The 13,842-nt window shown below is 38.7% G+C and overlaps 1 protein-coding gene across 4 annotated transcripts in view; it reads left to right on the top strand.

Annotated features, from left to right (window-relative positions):
* The window catches only part of LOC126418510 (phosphorylase b kinase gamma catalytic chain, skeletal muscle/heart isoform), a 143,694-nt gene that overhangs the window by 95,476 nt on the left and 34,376 nt on the right, over positions 1-13,842 (top strand). For 3 of the 4 annotated variants that reach the window (XM_050085306.1, XM_050085305.1, XM_050085307.1), the window contains 2 exons: positions 4,977-5,074; positions 6,325-6,396. In XM_050085306.1, the coding sequence (XP_049941263.1) occupies positions 4,977-5,074; positions 6,325-6,396 (170 nt within the window). The remainder of the gene's footprint in view (positions 1-4,976; positions 5,075-6,324; positions 6,397-13,842) is intronic. The other variant, XM_050085308.1, reaches the window with a different exon arrangement.

The raw sequence follows: 13,842 nt of genomic DNA, 5'->3' as shown, positions 1-13,842 counted from the left end.
AGTGGTGTAGGAGGGGGGGGGTAAGAGGGAACAGAAAAAGGAGAAGAGCTGAGAGGGGGGGAGGAGAGAGAGAGCAGCATACAGTGAGTATGAGAAGACTTGAATTGGGCGGAGGTGATAGGACAGAGGGGATGGAGAGAATGGAAACTGTTGGGTGGAGACTGTGGGGATAGTACGTTACCCTGAGTTGTTGGATGATTAGGGGAGCTGAGACTAGGAACTCGAATCTGCACAGTTAAGAAAAGCTCTGGAAGTGGAGGCCCAAGATGTAAAGCAGCCATTGAAATCGAGCATGTTATGTTCAGCTGCATGACTTGCCACAGGATGGTCCACTTTGCTCTTGGCCACAGTTTGGCAGTTATTTCATCCTAGTAGACAGCTGGTTGGTAGTCATACCAATATAAAAAGCTGTGCAATAATTTCACAGTGCTGATACGTGACATGGCTGCTTTCACAGATGGCCCAATCCCTGATGGGGTAGGTTAAGCTCGTGACAGGACTGAAATAGGAAGTGCTGTGTTGGTGGTTTTGGCAGGTCGTGCAACTGGGTTTTCCACAGGAATATGATTCATGTGGCAAGGGGTGGTATTGGGAGTGGCATAGGGATGGATGTTGTGGACATCACGCGGGCAATGTTTGGCTGATGTTTGGAGGGTGATCGAGGATTGGGGGGGTGTGGGGATACGGCATGGGAAATTTGTTGTTGGTCTAGGTCTGGGCAATAGTGTCTATCTGTGTAGGCCTCTGAGACCTTTGGCATACTGGGCAAGGGAGTTCTTATCATTGCAGATACATCGTGGCCAGGCTGTATGGGAGGGATTTTTTTGGTGTGAAAGGGATGATAGTTGTCAAAATGCAAGTACTGAGGGTGGTTGGTGAGTTGAATGTGGACAGAGGTATGGGTGGAGCCATCAGAGAGGAGATGGTCAGCCTCCAGGAAGGTGCTGTCCTGAGTTGAGGAGGACCAGGTGAAGCAGATGGAAGAGTTGTTGATGCTGTGAAGGAATGAGTATAAGGTGCCATGGCCATGAGTCCAGAGCTAGATGTTTCAATTTTCTAATTCTCTTCAATTTTCCTTAGTCTGCTTGTAGCTCACATGTTGGCTGTTGAACTGGATTTTTTTGTCCAACTGAGATTTGTAACTTCACCCTTTCAACTTTTACCCGAAGCTGGCTGATTTGCTTAGTGGTTGAATCGGGAAAATAACTTGACTTTTGAACTCCACTAAGCATTGGAGTCAATCAGTTGAGACATAGATCTTGAGCATCAGCTGTGTTTCCTATTTAACATATGTCCTACACATGAATGTCCTTTCTTCTTAGTACTCTCCCACATGTGAAAAGAAAAAAGGGAAATTTGGGTTGACATTCTATTGATCATGTCGTTAGAGGTGGAATGCAGAGGAAATCAGTTGTATTTTAAAAGAAATCATCCCAGCATTGGCCTCAAGCATTTTAGGGAAACCACAGATGATTTGATTCTGAATGGCGAAATGGAGATTTGGATTTGCATCCTCAAGTGTGAGCCCAGAGTCTCACCCACTATTCTGCCTTACTCAGCCCCAGTTGTGGACCTAGTTGCTTCTCTACTCTCGAGAGAATTTGATAGAATTTCATGGAAAATAAGCTAGAGGTAAATGGCTCTGTAGTTTCTTATCTTTCTTACAGAGTGGGAGGAATTAAGAGCACATACTCAACCATTTGGAAGATCTTGGTTTTTCACATCTTTTAAATGAGGTCCATAAGCCTTGTTTTCTCATATATTTTAAATAAGGCCCATAAGGCTATCAGCAATTTGTCTCCAGCGTACTCTCTTGTACTGTTAATTCTTTATCCTGTGCATTGTTGTTGAGGAGTAAGTTGATCCTTTTTGGCTGAAGATGACTCGGAATGGCCACCTGCATTTTCTTAAAGTACTTTGTTGTCCAATGTGTGCTGGTAGGTGTTGAGAGTGGCTTAAAATAATTTGTCAGGATTTCACAGTTTTCATAACCACTGTGATCTGCTCAGTGCCACTCTCTGAACTGTCACATTGGCGGTAGATGGTAGACTAGGCAAGGTTGTATTTTCAGTAATAAAGTAGTTCAGTTCTCCCCACCGCTCTCTGAGCCTTGATATTATATTCTGTCCAATCTCAGTCAACTGCATGGTGACGGTTGTGTTTGCAGCATTCCCCCCCTCCCCCCCCCCCTCCCTCTCATACCCTCACATTTGTTTTGCAGTTTCAGCCAGAGCTTTTCACAGTTGCTTCCTCTTTTTCAAAGTGATGGATTCCATTTCATGAATGTGCACTGATTTTCCTGCTGTCTTTAGGAAGATGGCTGACTTTGATTAATGATGACACAAATCTAAGTTGATATTTTTCTGATCCTTCATACCCTCTCTTACAATAGCACTGTTGTCAATTTGGAACTCAACATGGTTGGTTGAAATTAAAGTAAGAAGAAATCTATAAATCCTGAAAAAGTGTTTTGAAACCATTCAAAATTCAGTTTGAAAACATTATTAACTCCACAAGTTTCTCTCTGTTATGCTTTAAAAATTATTCAACTCACTGCAGAACAAAGTTTTAGTAAAACTTCCTCTCTCTTTTCAAGCAATGTTCTGAAATCCTTCAGCAGAATGACTGTGTGTTTCTCTGGAGATCCTTAAAAACATATTTTCCTGGAATCTTTGTGATAAGTTTAAATGTTACTTATCCAACTGACAGATTTCTTTCTTCATATCTTTTCTTGGAATTTCTTATTTAGTGCACAATGCAACCACCCTTACAACAGGTCAGTATGCAAAAATATTTACTTTAGTAAACTGCAAAACTACAAGGAGGCAGATTGACTGGCCTAAATTTACCATCAGAAGGCAAACTCCTGTACCCTAACATACCCAGCTAAGAGCATATATCGAATCTGTTGGTTGCATCCTCATGGAGAAAAAAAGGGGTAGATTGGAAAGATGGAGCAGATCATTCCCGACCTCAAGAGGAGAGGCTGTTTTAAGGGTAAGGCTGAGGATTGGTGAGTTTAGCATTAGGAAGGGATTAGTGGAACAGTGAGTCATAACTGGATACTGAAACTTTTAGGAATGGTATCAAGGTGTGAATAGAACAGTTAGAAAAGTACAAGGACTGTTGTTTGGCTAGAGACGGGGCAAACTTGTGGAAGGAGTGTAAGTATTGTGATTTGGGTTTAGAAAACAAGATGATTTTGGTGAAGAAATGCGAGAAGGAAGACTAGTGAAGAGAAAACGGACTAGATTAAGTTGAAAAGTCTCAGTATAGGATGTAGACAAATTGGCCAGTTGGCCTCTGGGAGACATGCAGAAAATAACTGATAGTAAAATAAGTTTACAGCAGGAGGTTGTCATTGAATACACTGAAAGTTTGCTGAAAAGGAAACAATAGAAAACCATCAAATGAGAAAAACAATGGCCAAACAAGAAAGGGAGATTGCCAGGTGGAGATAGTGAAAGAAGATGATAAAAAGTGAAAGTACATCACGAAAGAGAAGAAAAACCAAATGGACAAAGGAAAAGATCATCAAACAGAGCAAAAAATACAAGGACCCAGCAAAGATATCATTGACAGTGAACCTGATATATGTTAAATTTGAGTAAAGTGAATAAAGGTTTTCTCAGCAACTCTCGGTGGTTCATAAAAATGGCTTCCTTCAGATATCGTTCCTCCCTCCCTCCATACACAAACCTCCACATTTTCTCACCCCTTTTGCTGCTTTGATCTTTCTGTTACATCTTCTGATTTAGATTAATGTGGACAATGTATCCCTAACTTGGCTTGTAACTGAAATAGAGATTTAATTATACTACACACCCATCAGTAAGTTTGATGCTATACATGGTAAACATAATGCCAAACTGAGCAATGCTGCATTTTACAATGCAGCTGAAAAATCATCATTTTGGAAACAGCAAATAAAATAAATGCAGTCGTTCAATCATACATCACAGTGCTTGCATGCTACATTAACCATGTCATAGAAACAGTAATAGAAGGTATATTTATTTACCTGTTAATGATAATGGCCCTGCCGTGGAAATGTGACATGGCTTTCAGGTTGCTTGTGAAAGAATTTAAATAGGTGGTTCAGGTTCAGAGAAACACATAAAGCTGTTTAAAACAAAAATTTGATTATCTATGCTGGTGCAGTTACTATTAATGAATATAAACTTCCTGTAAACTTCACTGCATCAATTTTGGTAAGGATGGTTGTGGCTGAATGTAAAAAGTTCTCTAGAGTAAATAAGACAACTTACCAAATAGTGGAAGCTTTGTTTTGGTAAGGATGGTTGTGGCTGAATGTAAAAAGTTCTCTAGAGTAAATGAGACAACTTACCAAATAGTGGCAGCTTTGTTTACGGCCACAAGTTAGAGTACACATATATATGCGCAAGCTTATCCACCTCACCAAAACGCGCGCATGCACCCTTTCCCCCCCCCCGCCCCCCCCCCCCCCCCCCCCACACACACACACACACACACACACACACACACACACACGTATGGCTTTGTCACATTATACATATTTAAAAAGTTTCAAAATGTTACACAGTGTTGTTATATAGATATTTTATACTTTAGGATTTAAGGAGACCATTCGGCAAAAAGCAGAATTGACTTGTCAATAGGCACACACAAAAGAAGGAAAACTTGCTAGCTTTCAGAGTTATCCTTTCATGAGCTAGGTTGTGTGTGCGTGTCTGTGTGCATGTGCGTGGGTGTGGGTGTGTACATACTCTAGCTCGTCAAAACTCCAAAAACTAGCATGTTTTCCTTCTTTTGTGTGTGGCTATCGACAACTCAACACTTCTGCTTTTTGGTGCCCAGTGGTCTCCTTTATATTCTGCAAGAACTTTCCCACAACATTTATAATAGATATTTTGTAGTTACACTTCTACTTCTACTTTTTATATCTATGTCATATTTACAAATAACGTGGTGAAATTATTTGTTTTATCTTCCAGAGCCCCCAAAGGATTTAATACGGAAATTGCTTGTAGTTGACCCAAATGAAAGAATCAGTATTAAAGAAGCCCTTAACCATCCCTTCTTCCAAATTATGGTAAGAATACAACAGATTTTTTTCTCTAGTGAGTTTTAAGTGAACATAATGTTAACAGACTTGTTACTTATGTTGGTATCGGAAACACACACTGTTTGTTCATGAGTAAGTAATGTCCCTGTTTGGTGTAAAGAACTGACACGGTACATCAAAGGTACTGCCTCATAAAAATGTCTTCGGAAATTAATTAAAGATGTGTTGTTCCATAAGTACAGTTGTCTTAGCTTTACACAGTCAGCAAAAAACATTAGAATGTAGGAACAAGCAGGGCACTATTTTAAATTTACTGAAGGACCAATGCCAGGGCCATATGAACTGCTGAGATAGATACATTGTAATCAATCTGTTTTTGGCATTTGGCTGAAAAAAGCCAACACTGGTCTCTTACTCACAGAAAAATAAGTTTAATAGTGAGGACATCCGTAACAGAGACACAGTTCTTCATCCACTTTTTTTAAAGAGAGAATAATGTGTGTTTAGCTCATAGATTTTGCCATTGTTAACAATAAGTGGTTCTGATGACTTAATTTATTAGTTCCAATTCCTTGGGGCATTTTCTATGCTTTCTACAAAAAAAATGTTAATATTGTGTAAGTTAATAAGTGGTGATTCCAAAATTAACCTTAGTTTGCAGATAACTTGAAACTGGGAGGTCTGTGAGATAAGTACACTTCGTATACTATAAGAACACATCTTAATTTTCATTAAAAACTAACAAACAAAATATACAGCAAATAGAGAGCAAAATTGTTTCACAGCATTTGACTAGTATCTTCATTTCAACTGTGAAGAATCCTGCCAGTTAAAGTATACTCAGTTGTACTGCATCATGTGTGTTTCTGTGAATACTCTTATGGTTGCTACAGTTATTTATTATAATACTTGTAATGGTACATTTTGTTTGCCACCTTTTGATGGTTGACATTAATTGCAGAACTAGGCAAACCTTACAATCACCAGTTACCTTTAGCAACTGCTGGCATAAAAAATAAAATAAAATAAAATTCCTTTACTTACTTGATGGATAGTATTTGTATTGTTCTGTCATCATACTTGTTAAAGTATCTAGTAATATGCCCTCTCATTTATTAGTGTGTGGTGTCGGAAATAAATATTGAGACAGTAACACCTCCTGTGTTATATTTAGTATTCAGATGGGTAAAACAATCCAGTGGATAACAACATTACAAACTGAATTAAATTAAATTTAGTTCATATGTTAAAGAGTGTAAAAACTTTTTGTTTTACAGTTTTGGGACCAAGATAACTCTGTGAAAGGTGGGACTTCCAGGAGATTTAGTCGAATATGTCAGATCACACTGGTAAAAATAAAATAAAGTGATATGTGTTGTAGTGTTTGGGTAGTTCTCTAACTCTGTAAAGTTTTTGTATTTTTATTGTGGCTCATCTTTTCATAGTTTGTTTTGTGAGTGATGTGAATGCCATGTAAGCAACATAGCGTTATTCTTATCACCGGGAGTTGTGGCTGATGTCACTTTCTGGTCTCTAGTATATAGGGCAGTAGATTTTAACACTAGTACAAATGTTTAGAAACACTACAAAAATTAGTAAAACATGAATAAAGATAAATGAAAGAGAGTGTACTTTTATAAATGACTGACCTTTGTTAAGGTAAAATGGAACATCAGATACACATTGTCATTATGAAAATTGCAATGTTGAACTGGGTTCATGTGACTGAAATGAGCTTTACACTTCAGATTAGGCGCATGACAGTATAAAGGTAATTAAGGTTACAGGATTTTACACAATGTATTACTTTGTGTATTCAGTATGTCCTGGGAACCCTACACGCTGTGATCAGAGGCTCTAAATCTCATGGCAGGGGGCTTATATAGTGTCCTGGAGATATACTACTATCCTTTTGTGCTTCTTATATATGAGAACACAATACACACAATACATCAACACAATAGTGATTGCTGGAGGATTGTTTCCAACACAGAGAGAGGGGAGAGGGCAGGAGCAGTTGCTCTGATCACCTGTATTCTGATGACATTCACCGGGTGAACATGAAGGCAAGCGAAGCAGTGATATCTGTTTTTCTACAAAGAAGGTTCTTGCATTTCTCACTACATATAGCTGAGCATTGTCCTGGTGATGAAATATGACAGATGAAGCTGGCCGAAGGACTTATTGTACCTCGAGCTTTGATGAATCATTTCTGGGGTAGTGGTTGTAGTTGAGATTGCACCTAGTTTGTAGAAATTGATAAAATTTGTGGTATCTGATGAAATTGATAAAATTTGTGGTATCTGATGGTGCCCTAAACAATCAGACAAGGTAATTTTCTCCTTTACTGCTTGATATTCATTGCTACATTGCAGTTACCATAACAGAACACAACCATCTCTGTGGGGCAAGTTGAAGGTGCACTTTTCTGAACAGACAACATTTGGTCACTGATCATGCCATTAACTGTGTTTGTAAGCCTGTTGCAATCTCAAAGCATTTGTGGTTTCTGACAGTGGAAATTGAGGCAACAGCATGCATATTAACTGCCCGTTCCGCAGCAGGTTGTGCCAGAGCATTAACACAGATAAGCACACATGCAATATAATGTTCCAGTGTCAAGCCAACACTGTAGATGAAGCTGTATGCTACATTATGGTTGTGTAGACAAGACAGCTGTCATCCCTTGATGTGATCACATTGCACAGTCCAGTACCCCTTTCTTATGGCATCCTGCCATCTTTAGTGCACTTCCACAGAAGCAATACTCTCTTAGCAACATATAATGTAATGTCACATTATGACAGACTCCTCAGAGATTGACCATTCTGTCCTTTTTAAACTTTCACGTGCTCAAGTGGGCTGCAATCTAGATGATGTCCAATTGCTGCATCCTGCATGGTGAGTGAAAGGAGACAGAGCATAATGAGATTTACTTCCAGGTTTCCTCAGCATTCACTGGTTCTTATACTGCATGAATTTAGCGTAACATGCATCTTTATGATTAGACAAAAAGAGAAAAGGAGGGAAGACTAAAGTGTAATGTATTAGTAATGACAGTCATTAGAGGTGGATTTCAAGCTCCAAATGGATAAAGGAAGGACATCTTCAATGTCCTCTTCAAAGAAACTGTCCCAACATTTAACTTAAGCAATTTAGCGAAACCACAAAAAATCTGAATTGGAATGGCCAGACAAGGATATGTACCACATTCATACAGAATACAAGTCCATGTCTTGAGTGCTAGACTACTAGACCACTTACATCCAGTAACTCAAGAGACAATCCTGCTAAGACTACATCTCCCAGCAGTCTTATCACTTACTGTTGATAAGTTTTACACATTCTCAGGGTCTGCATTCATTCAATACATTCCTTTTTCTGTTGCAATTTTCAGCACCCATCTCTCTAGAAAATCACTCAAAGTAATAATATAAGTTTCTGTATGCCGAGCATTACTTTATTCATGTTTGCTTTGTTCTCGTGAGAATCCTCGTATATTTACATAGAAATGTGATTAATGAATTTAGTTGGTAGCCTGTAGCTAGGCACTAACAACATTGCAATAATAATTGCTTCACTGATCATAATTTAGAGGGACTGTATTGCATTTTTACTACCATTATTATGTATAAAAATTCAGCCTGGCCCATGTTTATGCTCACGAAACTCAAAAAGTAGTTGGTCGATTGCTTTGAAATTTTGACACAATGTTGCATGTGAATACTCCAGTGTTTATGTGCCAATTTTTTAAATTTAGATAGTATATAAATAAATATGTATTATGTAGAGGGGGAAATGTCGTTACCAAAAGTCTTGAAAAGTTCTTGAGTAATTTACTTCAAATTTTAAACAACACACTATTAAACATTCAGATGAACACAACTATACATATTTTTAGTTAACAATGTACAGATTTTCTGTTTAAACTGACTGCAAGAAAGAAAATGCTCTGCTGTAAATATGTGTGTTTCTGTTCATCATAGACAGTTTTAACTATGGTAGTGGGGCGTTAAAATCATTAGGCAAATTGTTTATATAATGTGATTTTTGTTAGCTAGCTGCAATATAAGCAAATTATTTTATAGTATTGAAGGCAAATAAAACAGGTGATAATTATTATGATATACGTTTTGATTATAAAGTGTGTTCAAGGTCTATTTAAAAACTGCTAAATATACCGGTAGGCAGTGTTGTTCACTTAGGAGACAGGAAGATATTTATGCCAAATGATTTTGAAAAGGTCTGTGATGCTATATCAACAGTGAAGTAGGTATCAGTATTTACATCTAAATCAGGAAGATAATTGCTTAGTTGTGTGGGAGATGATATATGCATATCATCGTTGGCGCTGTCTGTATTATGAATGCACAAGTAATTGTCATAGAAATCATTGGTTTGATATCCACTACTGAAAAAGAAATTCTCTCTGGATCTCTTCATGCATTGTAGTCTTCAGCTGTAAGGATTCATGATGCAGCCGTGTGCTTCACCTTGCCTTAGGCAGCTGTCTTTATCTTTTCTTACATCTTGTAACTAGCCAGGAACTTCCCTGGTCCCTTTCCCATCTATTTACCTGATTGGATGTCCCACACACCCGCAATTCATTTTCATTAAATGTTTCATGACATCTTCCACTCCAATCTGTTCTCTGATCCATTTTCCCCATTCTTCACAGTGATTGCCAATGTCATTTGAAGACACTATATAATTTACAAAAATAACTCATAGGATTTTTACTATTCGTTTATTTCCTTAGCTATCCATCCAGTTGTTGGCTTCTGTTAACACGTTTTCCTCCTTCCAGTTTAAGGATCTGAAAATTTTGCATAAGGCTGCTAAGAGCAATTTTGTTGATACAAAATCCACTTGCCAGATTTCTCGTATTGTTCTGAATTTCCCAACATCTTGAAGTCTAATGGAAGTTGTGCCATTGACGCAATGTTTGATGTATTAACACAGGTTGAATACATTGTTTCTCTAGAGTTGCTTGTACAAATTTTGTTGGAAATACGACAAAAACTTCTCAAAAGCTTTGAATAAGGGGTAATCCATACTCATTGCTTCATTTGTAACTTTGTTCACTATGTGCATTGTGATCAATTATATTAAAGCATTTCTAAAGCCAATTGGTCCCTTTGAGTTGTTTACAGTTATGTCACCCTGTACAGTTTCTTTCTTGTGTACAGCATGAATTTTAGTCTTTCAAGGCATTTTCAGAATACTGCAAATCACATCTTCTTGATGAGTAACACACGTCTATCAGTACAGCTCTAACAGCTGCTAGAAGCAGTAGGTCTCCACATAATTTCAAAATGATGCTTGATGACATCAGCCAAAACTTGTTACATTACAGTTCTATGTGTTGTTGCCAGTGTTGTTACTTACAGAGCTGCGAGAAATCTGACAGCTATTTATCAAAATCCTATACCTTAGAGTGTGGAGATACAGTATGTCGCTTAACTCAAGTGGAAATGTTGTGCTGCCACACCTTCGCTGTCTGGTATAGCTCTCGTAATCCCAGGCAACATAAATGAGAACAACTTGCCGCAGTTTGTGGGTGAGATAAATACGAACAGGACACCAATATTTTAAGTCGATTTCCTATATGTTGTCCAACTGTGTAAGACATCTGCAATGTCTGACAGGACAGGTTGCTGATTTGTTTGGATATGAAGAAAGGTGATAAGGATTTGCAAAACTGATAAGAAAAAGATTTTGAAGTAATAAGAAAGAGAGGTGTATTCTGAAATCAGTATGAAAGAGGATACTATTAAACTGATGTTACACAACTATAAAACAACATGTGCATGGCTGATGCAGGTGACCTGCTGTCATATTGCAAGATACGAGCGCCAAGCATATTGCTATATTCTGTTCAAAGTAATGAGCAGACACCTGTTACTATTGCATGGAAGTGACTGCCTATAGCAAGACACAACCATGAATTGTGACGAGGCGGCTGCTGCTGGTTAGTCACAGAGCTCGTAACAGAATGGGGTGGACATGGCGGCAAACAGACTTTTTACGGGTTGACAAGTACAACGCTCCTCCTCCTCCTCCTCCTCCGTCCATCACCTCCTCCCCCTATTTCTCTCTCCATCTCCTCCTACCACCCTCTGTGTCTGTCTCCTCCTTCCCAGTCTCTTATTTCCTCAAACCACTTCATCCCTCTCCTCTCCCCCCCCCCCCCCCCCTCTCCCGACCACCACCACCGCCACCACCACCAGCACTTCTGACCTAGAGCCTTGTTTATTGTTATTGCAAAGTAAATTTAAAAAGGGAAATGGATAGGTTAAAGTTAGATATAGTGGGAATTAGTGAAGTTCGGTGGCTGGAGGAACAAGACTTATGGTCAGGTGACTACAGGGTTATAAACACAAAATCAAATAGGGGTAATGCAGGAGTAGGTTTAATAATGAATAGGAAAATAGGAATGCGGGTAAGCTACTACAAACAGCAAAGTGAACGCATTATTGTGGCCAAGATAGATACGAAGCCCACACCTACTACAATAGTACAAGTTTATATGCCAACTAGCTCTGCAGATGACGAAGAAATTGAAGAAATGTATGATGAAATAAAAGAAATTATTCAGATTGTGAAGGGAGACGAAAATTTAATAGTCATGGGTGACTGGAATTCGAGTGTAGGAAAAGGGAGAGAAGGAAACATAGTAGGTGAATATGGATTGGGGGACAGAAATGAAAGAGGACGCCGCCTGGTAGAATTTTGCACAGAGCACAACTTAATCATAACTAACACTTGGTTTAAGAATCATGAAAGAAGGTTGTATACATGGAAGAACCCTGGAGATACTAAAAGGTATCAGATAGATTATATAATGGTAAGACAGAGATTTAGGAACCACGTTTTAAATTGTAAGACATTTCCAGGGGCAGATGTGGACTCTGACCACAATCTATTGGTTATGACCTGTAGATTAAAACTGAAGAAACTGCAAAAAGGTGGGAACTTAAGGAGATGGGACCTGGATAAACTAAAAGAACCAGAGGTTGTACAGAGATTCAGGGAGAGCATAAGGGAGCAATTGACAGGAATGGGGGAAATAAATACAGTAGAAGAAGAATGGGTAGCTTTGAGGGATGAAGTAGTGAAGGCAGCAGAGGATCAAGTAGGTAAAAAGACGAGGGCTAGTGGAAATCCTTGGGTAACAGAAGAAATATTGAATTTAATTGATGAAAGGAGAAAATATAAAAATGCAGTAAGTGAAACAGGCAAAAAGGAATACAAACGTCTCAAAAATGAGATCGACAGGAAGTGCAAAATGGCTAAGCAGGGATGGCTAGAGGACAAATGTAAGGATGTAGAGGCCTATCTCACTAGGGGTAAGATAGATACCGCCTACAGGAAAATTAAAGAGATCTTTGGAGATAAGAGAACGACTTGTATGAATATCAAGAGCTCAGATGGAAACCCAGTTCTAAGCAAAGAAGGGAAAGCAGAAAGGTGGAAGGAGTATATAGAGGGTCTATACAAGGGCGATGTACTTGAGGACAATATTATGGAAATGGAAGAGGATGTAGATGAAGATGAAATAGGAGATACGATACTGCGTGAAGAGTTTGACAGAGCACTGAAAGACCTGAGTCGAAACAAGGCCCCCGGAGTAGACAATATTCCATTGGAACTACTGACGGCTGTGGGAGAGCCAGTCCTGACAAAACTCTACCATTTGGTGAGCAAGATGTATGAAACAGGCGAAATACCCTCAGACTTCAAGAAGAATATACTAATTCCAATCCCAAAGAAAGCAGGTGTTGACAGATGTGAAAATTACCGAACTATCAGCTTAATAAATCACAGCTGCAAAATATTAACACGAATTCTTTACAGACGAATGGAAAAACTAGTAGAAGCCAACCTCGGGGAAGATCAGTTTGGATTCCGTAGAAACACTGGAACACGTGAGGCAATACTGACCTTACGACTTACCTTAGAAGAAATATTAAGGAAAGGCAAACCTACGTTTCTAGCATTTGTAGACTTAGAGAAAGCTTTTGACAATGTTGACTGGAATACTCTCTTTCAAATTCTAAAGGTGGCAGGGGTAAAATACAGGGAGCGAAAGGCTATTTACAATTTGTACAGAAACCAGATGGCAGTTATAAGAGTCGAGGGACATGAAAGGGAAGCAGTGGTTGGGAAGGGAGTAAGTCAGGGTTGTAGCCTCTCCCCGATGTTGTTCAATCTGTATATTGAGCAAGCAGTAAAGGAAACAAAAGAAAAATTCAGAGTAGGTATTAAAATTCATGGAGAAGAAATAAAAACTTTGAGGTTCGCCGATGACATTGTAATTCTGTCAGAGACAGCAAAGGACTTGGAAGAGCAGTTGAATGGAATGGACAGTGTCTTGAAAGGAGGATATAAGATGAACATCAACAAAAGCAAAATAAGGATAATGGAATGTAGTCTAATTAAGTCGGGTGATGCTGAGGGAATTAGATTAGGAAATGAGGCACTTAAAGTAGTAAAGGAGTTTTGCTATTTGGGGAGCAAAATAACTGATGATGGTCGAAGTAGAGAGGATATAAAATGTAGACTGGCAATGGCAAGGAAAGCGTTTCTGAAGAAGAGAAATTTGTTAACATCCAGTATTGATTTAAGTGTCAGGAAGTCATTTCTGAAAGTATTCGTATGGAGTGTAGCCATGTATGGAAGTGAAACATGGACGATAAATAGTTTGGACAAGAAGAGAATAGAAGCTTTCGAAATGTGGTGCTACAGAAGAATGCTGAAGATTAGATGGGTAGATCACATAACTAATGAGGAAG

The sequence above is a fragment of the Schistocerca serialis genome, chromosome 9, assembly GCF_023864345.2.
Source record: "Schistocerca serialis cubense isolate TAMUIC-IGC-003099 chromosome 9, iqSchSeri2.2, whole genome shotgun sequence".
In the NCBI taxonomy this organism is placed as follows: Eukaryota; Metazoa; Arthropoda; class Insecta; order Orthoptera; family Acrididae; genus Schistocerca; species Schistocerca serialis.
This window is presented reverse-complemented; position numbering and strand designations above follow the sequence as displayed.